Here is an 8,629-nt window from a genome sequence, read left to right as displayed (position 1 = left end):
CAGAGACAGACATTGATCTAATATATGGAAGAAGCATGGGCCTGAGAGTCAGAAGGATCTGGGATCTAATCCTAGCTCTGCCACTTCTCTGCTGGGTAACCTTGGGGAAGTCATTTCATTTCTCTGAGCCTCAGTTACCTCATCTGGAAAATGGGAATGAAGACTATGAGTCCAGTGCGGGACAGGGATTGTGTCCAATCTGATTGTCTTGTCTTATGCTGTTGAGTCGTTTCTGACCCATAGGGCCTCCATGGACACATCTCTCTCAGAATGCCCCACTCTACACCTGCAATCGTTCTGGTAGTGGATCCACAGAGTTTTCTTGGTAAAAATCTGGAAGTGGTTTACCATTGCCGCCTTTTGCACTGTCAACTGGAGTCTCCGCCCTCAACTCTCTCCCATGCTGCTGCTGCCCAGCACAGGTGAGTTCTGCATTGTAGCAGATACATTAGTGCTGTGAGGCAGAGAGATGGGGAAAGAGCAAAGGGAGCAAGTCAGGGTGATGCAGCGCAAAGTGGGAGATGAGGAAAAGTAGGGCTTCATCTGGGAAGGCCTCTTGGAGGAGATGAGCCTTCAGTAAGGCTTTGAATTGGGCGGGGGGAGAGTCACTGTCTGCCTGTTTGGAGGAGGGAGGGCATTCCAGGCCAGAGGCAGGATGGGGGCCAGGGGCCGGCGGAGAGACAGGTGAGATGGAGACCCAGGGAGAAGCTTAGCGGTGCCAGAGGAGCAGAGTGTGCCGACTGGGTGGGAGAAGAGAAGGGAGGTGAGGTAAGAGGGGGCAAGGGGCTGGAGAGCTTTAAAGCCAATAGTGAGGTGTTTTTGTTTGGTACGGAGGTTGATAGGCAACCACTGTTGATTTTTGAGGAGAGGGAGTGACATGTCCTGAAAGTTTCTGTAGAATGATAATCCATGCAGCGGAGTGAAGAGCATGGACTGGAGTGGGGAGAGTCAAGAGGCAGGAAGGTTAGCAAGGAGGCTATTGCAGTAATCTAAGTGGGATAGGATGAGTGATTGTATTAATGGGGTGGAGGTTTGGATGGAAAGGAAAGGGCGCATTTTAGCAATGTCATGAAGGTAAAGAAAGACTTTGGAAAAAGAGATGAACTGGAACCCCGACTCATCCTCATCATCACCACTCTCATCATCATCATCATTGTCATCACCAGTGGTATTTATTAAGCCCTTACTGTGCACAGAGCACGGTCAGTGCTTGGGAGGGGACTCCAACAGAATTGATAGATGTGATCCTCACCCACAAGGAGCTTACTGTTTAGAGGAGGAGACAGATATTCATATACACATGTAAATATATATATATATACACATACATACATATATATATATGTATATTATAGTATATAATGGAAAGTTATGTGCACAAGTGCTGTGGGATTGAGGGTAGAGTGTATAACAAATGCCCAAGGGTCACCAATCCAAAGAGAAGCAGTATGGCCTAGTGAATAGAGCCTTGGCCTGGGAGCTGGGTTCTAATCTCAGTTCTGCCACTTGTCTGCTATGTGACCTTGGGCAAGTCATTTCACTTCTCTGTTCCACAGTTCCCTCATCTGTAAACTGGGGATGGAGACTGTGAGCCCCACGTAGGACAGGGATTATGTCCAACCCGTTTTTCTCGTCTCCACCCCAGTGCTTAGTCCAGTGCCTGGCACACAGTAAGGGCTTAACAAATGCCACAATTATTATTAAGTGGAAGATTCGAGATCTGACTCTCCCGGGGATCCGAGAGCACGGGGAAGGGCAGCAGCGAAAGAGGTGGTGAAGGGGGTGAGGGGTTGGGGGAGGGGAGAGGGTCCTGCTGTCCCCCCTCCTCCTCCTCCTGCTCCTCCTCCTGCTCCTCCTTCTCCTCCTCCTCCTGCCCCTCCTTCTTCTCCTCCTGCCCCTCCTTCTCCTGCTCCTCCTGCCCCTCCTCCTGCTTCTCCTGCCCTCCTCCTTCTTCTCCCTCTTCTCCTGCCCCTCCCCCTCTTCCTTCTCCTCCTCCTCATGGTCCTCCTCCCTCTTCTCCTGCTCCTCCTCCTCCGTCTCCTCCCTCTTCTCCTGGCCTTCCTCCTGCTCCTCCTCCTCTTCCTGCTCCTCCTTCTCCTCCTCCTCCTCCCTCTTCTCCTGCCCCTTCTCCCTCTTCTCCTGCTCCTCCTCCTTCTCCTCCTCCTCCTCCCTCTTCTGCTCCTCCTTCTCCTCCTCCTCCTCCTCCCTGTCCTCCTGCACCTCCTCCTGCTCTCCTCCTCAACATCCTCCCCCTTCTCCTTCTCCTGCTCCTCATCCTCCTGCTCCTCTCTGTCCCGGTCTCCGACCCAGCCTCCCCGGGAAAACAGCACCTTAGTGACTCTCCTTCTCCCGTCCTCCCTCCCCCAAAGCCAGCCAGCCAGCCACCATGCAGTCACATCATTCCGTCGGATTTACTGAGCGCTTCCTGTGTGCAGGGCACTGCACTGAGCGTTGGGGAGAGCACAGGAGAAGGGAATCAGCAGACACGTCCCCTGCCCATAACGAGGTGACAGTGTGGAGGGGGAGGCGGACAGAGACATAACTGAAGAAGTGGGTTAGAAGGCGGCCTGCCCTTGGTCGCCCCCCTGGTGGGGCAGGGAGGTTGGGTGAGGGTCCTGCTTCTTCAGCCTTGGGGCTGGGGAAGCTCGGAGCGCTCCTGCAAGCCGTGCTCCGGGAACAGCTACTCTTCCCTTCGGACCCCGGGAAACTCCCTTCCTCCATCCATCCCTCTATCCATCCTTCCATCCCTCCCTCAATCCATCCATCCATCCCTTTATTCATCCATTCCCCCCCATTCTCCACCCATCTATCCATCCATTCATTCATTCAATCGTATTTATTGTATTTGTTCTGACGACTTGACACCTGTCCACATGTTTTGTTTTGTTGTCTGTCTCCCCCTTCTAGATTGTGAGCCCGTTGTTGAGTAGGGACCGTCTCTATATGTTACCGACTTGTACTTCCCAAGAGCTTAGAACAGTGCACTTCACACAGTAAGCACTCAATAAATACGATTGAAAGAATGAAAGGGTGATGCAGAAGGGAGTGGGAGAAGAAAAAAGGTAAGCTTAGTCAGGGAAGGCCTCTTGGAGGAGATGTCCTGTTTCTCCCCACTCCAATCCATACTTCACTCCACTGCCTGGATCTTTCTACAGAAACGTTCAGGACATGTCAACCCCCTCCTCAAAAATCACCAGTGGTTGCCCATCCACCTCCAAATTAAAGAAAAACTCCTCACCGTTGCCCCCTCCTACCTCACCTCGCTTCTCTCCTTCTTCAACCCAGCCCTCACACTTGGCTTCCAGTCCCGCTCTGTCCCAGCCCCATAGCACTTCCATCCATATCTGTCATTTATGTATTTCCATTAATGTCTGTCTCCCCCTCTAGACTTCAAGCTCGTTGTGGGCAGGGGATGTGTCTGTTTACTGTTATATTGTACTCTCCCAAGTGCTAGGTACAGGGCTCTGCACACAGTAGTAATAATAATAATAATAATAATGGCATTTGTTAAGCGCTTACTATGTGCAAAGCACTGTTCTAAGCGCTGGGAAGGTTACAAGGTGATCAGGTTGTCCCATGGGGGACTCACAGTCTTAATCCCCATTTTACTGATGAGGGAACTGAGGCCCAGAGAAGTGAAGTGACTTGCCCAAAGTCACACAGCTGACAAGCACTCAGTAAATACAAGCAGTGTGTACAAGCCACGAGAAGCAGCGTGGCTCAGTGGAAAGAGCACGGACTCTGGAGTCAGAGGTCGTGGGTTCAAATCCCAGCTCTGCCAATTGTCAGCTGTGTGACTTTGGACAAGTCACCCAACTTCTCTGCACCTCAGTTACCTCATCTGTAAAATGGGGATTAAGACTGTGAGCCTCCCATGGGACAACCTGATCACCTTGTACCTCCTCAGTGCTTAGAACAGTGCTTTGCACATAGTAAGTGCTTAATAAATGCCATTATTATCATTATTACAACTGAATGAGTGAACGAATGAATGAGTGACTGAGTTTACCGTGTGTTGGACCAGCAAAGGACTGGGCAGTTTGGTATTCATCAAACACCCTATTATCACTCACAGTGTTGAGGGGGCAGGATGTGTTGGTGGGTTTTGTTGTTTATATATATATATATATATATATATATACATATATATATATGTTTGTATATATGTATGTATATCTCAACCTTTCTAGAGTCAACCTTTCTAGACTGTAAGCCCGGTGTGGGCAGGGATTCTCTCTCTTTATTGGTGAATTGTACTTTCCAGTCGCTAAGTACAGAGCTTTGCACACAGTAAGCACTTAATAAATATGATTGAATATATATGTATATCTTTATATACCTTTATATATATATATAACTAACAACAAAATAATATATAATAATAATAATAACATTTATTAAGTGCTTACTAGGTGCAAAGCACTGTTCTAAGTGCTGAGGAGGTTACAAGATGATCAGGTTGTCCCCTGGGTGGCTCACAGTCTTCATCCCCATTTTACAGATGAGGTAACTGAGGCACAGAGAAGTGAAGTGACTTGCCCAAAGTCACACAGCTGACATGTGGCGGAGCCAGAATTAGAACCCATGACCTCTGACTCCCAAGCCCGTGCTCTTTCCACTGAGCCATGCTGCTTCTCATACATATATATATAATGAGAAGCTTCTCATACATATGGTGTATATATGTAAATATGTGTATACATATATGGTATTAAGTACTTTCTATGTGCTGAACACTGTTCTAAGTGCTGGAATAGATACAAGCTAATAAAGTTGGACACAGTTATTTATTGAGTGCCTAAATACACTGTTTTATCTATCTATCTATCTATCTATCTATTTATTTATTGAGTGCACTATTTCAAGCAGATAGGAAAGTGATAAGAGCCCGGGCTTGGGAGTCAGAGGTTGTGGGTTCTAATCCTGCTCCATCACTTGGCTGCTGTGTGACTTTGGGCAAGTCACTTAACTTCTCTGTGCCTCAGTTATCTCATCTGTAAAATGGGGATTGAGACTGTGAGCCCCATATGGGACAATCTGATTACCTTGTATCTACCCCAACACTTAGAACAGTGCTTGGCACACAGTAAGTGCTTAACAAATACCATCATTATTATTATTACCCCCAACCAGCCCCCAACTACCCCAGCCAGCCCCCAACTATTCCCAACCAACCCCTGACTACCTCCATTCAGTTCCCAATCAACCCCCACGCTGAGAAGCAGCGTGGCTCAGTAAATAGCCCGGGCTTTGGAGTCAGAGGTCGTGGGTTCTAATCCTGGATCTGCCACTTGTCAGCTGTATGACTTTGGGCAAATCACTTCACTTCTCTGGGCCTCAGTTACCTCATCAGTAAAATGGGGATGAAGACTGTGAGCCCCATGTGGGACAACCTGATCAGCTTGTATCCCCCCAGTGCTTAGAACAGTGCTTAGCACGTTGGGTAGGGACCGTCTCTATATGTTGCCAATTTGTACTTCCCAAGCGCTTAGTACAGTGCTCTGCACATAGTAAGCGCTCAATAAATACGATTGATCAATCATTGATTGATTGATGATGATGATGATGAATGTGCCATTAAAAAAACTACCCCAACCAGCCCCAAACTACCCCAGCCTCAAACTACTTCCAACCAGCCCCCAACCAACTCCAACCAGCCCCCAACTACCCCCAACCAGCCCTCAACTACTTCCAATAAGAATAATAATAATGGTATTTATTAAGCGCTTACTGTGTGCAAAGCACTGTTCTAACCGCTGGGGAGGTTACAAGGTGATCAGGTTGTCCCACGGGGGGATCACAGTCTTAATCCCCATTTTACAGGTGAGGTAACTGAGGCACAGAGAAGTGACGTGACTTGCCCAAAGTCACCCAGCTGACAATTGGTGGAGCCGGGATTTGAATCCCTGACCTCTGACTCCAAAGCCAGTCCTCTTTCCACTGAGCAATGCTGCTTCCCCAACCAGCCCTAGCTACCCCCCAACAAGCCTCCAACAAGCCCCCAACAACCCCCCACCCAGCCTCCAACTATTCCCAACCAACCCCCAACTACCTCCATCCAATTCCCAACCAAAGCGTGGCTCAGTGGAAAGAGCCGGGGCTTTGGAGTCAGAGGTCCGGGTTCAAATTCCGGCTCTGCCAATTGTCAGTTGTGTGACTTTGGGCAAGTCACTTAACTTCTGGGCCTCAGTTACCTCATCTGTAAAATGGGGATGAAGACTGTGAGTCTCCCGTGGGACAACCTGATCACCTTGTAACCTCCCCAGCATTTAGAACAGTGCTTTGCACAAAGTAAGCGCTTAATAAAAGCCATTATTATTATTATTACTACCCCCAGCCTCCCCACCCCACCACCCCAAGCCCAGCAGACCCTCCCGGACCCCCGGGAAGGAGGCAGCCCCTGGCCGGACGGATCTGTAACAGCCTAAACGGAACCAACCACATCATTTTCCCCCTTCGGATGGTCCAGCCGACGGTCCTGCCAGCGGGGGGCAGCGGGACCCGCTCACAGACAGAGGGAGGCGGCGGGGGGAGGTGGGGGTGGGGAGAGACAGAGAGAGGAGGGGGGAGAGAGAGGAGCGAGACAGAGAGAGGGGGAGAGAGGGGGAGGAGGCTAAGGGGGAAAGAGGGAGGAAAAGAGAGAGAGAGAGAGAGAGAGGGGGGGGAGAGAGGGAAAGAAAAGGAGGGGAAGAGAGGGAAAGAAAGGGAGGGAGAGAGAGAGCAGGGAGAGGGAGAAGAGAGAAGTGGAGGGGGAGTGGAGGGGGAGAGAGAGGAGGGAGAAAGGGAGAGAAACAGAGAGAAAGGAAAGGAGAGGGAGAGAGGGAGAAAGAAGGGAGAGAGGGAGAGGAAAAGAGAGAGGAGGGAGAAAGAGAAGAGAGAGGGGAAGGGGAGGGAGGGGAGAGAGAAAGAGACAGAGAAGAAGAGGGGAGAGGAGGGGTTGGGGGAGGGAGAGAGGAAAAGAGAGGGAGAAAGAAGACAGGAAGGGGAGAGGGGGGAGAGGGAAAGAGAGAGAGGGAGGAGGGAGGGAGGGGGGAAGAGAGGAGAGAGGGAGAGAGACAGAGAGAGAAGGGGGAGAGAGGAAAGGGGGAGAGAGAAGGGAGAAAGAAGAGAGAGGAGGGAGAAAGGGAGTGAGAGATAGACAGAGAGACAGGTCTACCCCCCTCACTTACATATCACATACACCCACACACCCTCTCTCTCTCTCTCTCTCTCACACACACACACACACACACACACACAGACGGATCCATTTTGAAGGTGCCGCGGTGGCCTGTCTGCTGCTGCTGCTGCTGCCTCCTCCTCCTCTTCCTCCTCCTTCTCCTGCTTTTCCTGCTCCTGCCGGGTGGCCGAGAGTGGTTGTCGCCGGAGTGCCCGGGCGGCTGGGGCATGCCCACTAGACCGCCCGCTGGCCCGCTCACCCAATGTTTCCCTGGAGCAAGTGGAAGAAAAGGATGGGGGTCTCCACCTCCTCCTCCACTTCTTTCTCCTCCTCCTCGGCCTCCTCTGCCTCGGCGTCCTCCAGGAGACCCGTGTTCGACGAAAAGGAGGATGGTGAGTCCCCTCGGGCTCCCCCACGGCCCATCCAGACAGACCCTGCCCCACCCACCCTTAGAATAACAAGAAGAAGAAGAGTAACGGTCTGGGTTAAGCGCTTACTAGGTGCCAGGCACTGTACTAAGCGCTGGGGTGGAGACCAGCGAGTTTATCCCTGCGCAGAGCGAGATATCCCCCGCGTTGAGCCAGACGTCTCCCCGCGTTGAGCCAGATGTCTCCCTGTGCTGTGCAAGACGCCTCCCTTGCAGCTCGGGGTTGGAGGCAGATGACGGGGGAGAGAGAGTGGGACCTCGCTGTGGAAAGGGAATGTGATTGCTGTTATGGTGTCCTCTCCCAAGCGCTTAGTACAGTGCTTTGCGTGCAGTAAGCGCTCAATAAATTCGATTAACAATAAGAGTTGCTTCTCCACTTCCAGGGGGTGAGTAGAGGAGACCCTTTGCATTTTGGGGGAACAGCATTCCCCCCGGCCCTTTGGCTGAAGAAGGGAACTTTATGGGCTAGAGGATTTCAGAATGATTTGAGGGCTTAGAAAGACTTAAATGCTTAAAAGAAAGGAATCCTGGTGAGAAGGGCAGAGATAATCGCGGCGAGATTCTTGAATCAGTTCAAGGCTGGCACTGGAGAAGCATCAGGCAGCCTCGTTCGGGCCTTTGGAGAAGATTTTTGGGGTGGAGGTGTGTGAGTGGGGGTCTTCAGTCCACCCTGTGTGGGAGCAGGCAGTGACGAACTTAATTTGGCTCTGTCCGGATCAGTAAGCCAGGGTTCTTTCAATAAAGCAAGTTTCATCCTTCCTCGGATCACACTTTTAAAGTTTCCAGGGCAACTAGAAGATTCCCCCCACCAGCCGCCCTTCTTTCCCACCTCCCAAAACCAAATCTGCTTTGCTAGACCAGGACTGAAGGTTCTGACTGGGGAAAATAGGACGTTAGCAGGGAAAGGAAAAGATTTTCCCAGGATGAGAGAGAGCTCCTGCTGCTTCCTTGAGGCTTCACCTGTTGAATGTTCTCCCCGCCTTAAAGAAAAGTCGGATCTGTCACCTCTAAAGCCCAATCCACCCCTGGATCAGATCAAGGAA

General features: G+C 50.8%; 1 protein-coding gene across 2 annotated transcripts in view; it reads left to right on the top strand.

The window, feature by feature from the left end:
- The first annotated feature begins 7,094 nt into the window (after positions 1 to 7,094).
- STK32C (serine/threonine kinase 32C) overlaps positions 7,095 to 8,629 on the top strand; it is a 277,510-nt gene continuing 275,975 nt past the window's right edge. For both annotated transcript variants that reach the window (XM_038744044.1, XM_038744043.1), the window contains exon 1: positions 7,095 to 7,551. In XM_038744044.1, the coding sequence (XP_038599972.1) occupies positions 7,387 to 7,551 (165 nt within the window). In that variant the 5' untranslated portion in view covers positions 7,095 to 7,386. The remainder of the gene's footprint in view (positions 7,552 to 8,629) is intronic.

Source organism: Tachyglossus aculeatus, chromosome 3 (genome assembly GCF_015852505.1).
Source record: "Tachyglossus aculeatus isolate mTacAcu1 chromosome 3, mTacAcu1.pri, whole genome shotgun sequence".
Taxonomy (NCBI): domain Eukaryota; kingdom Metazoa; phylum Chordata; class Mammalia; order Monotremata; family Tachyglossidae; genus Tachyglossus; species Tachyglossus aculeatus.
Note: the sequence above shows the minus strand (reverse complement) of the source record. Positions and strands in the feature narration are given on the sequence as shown.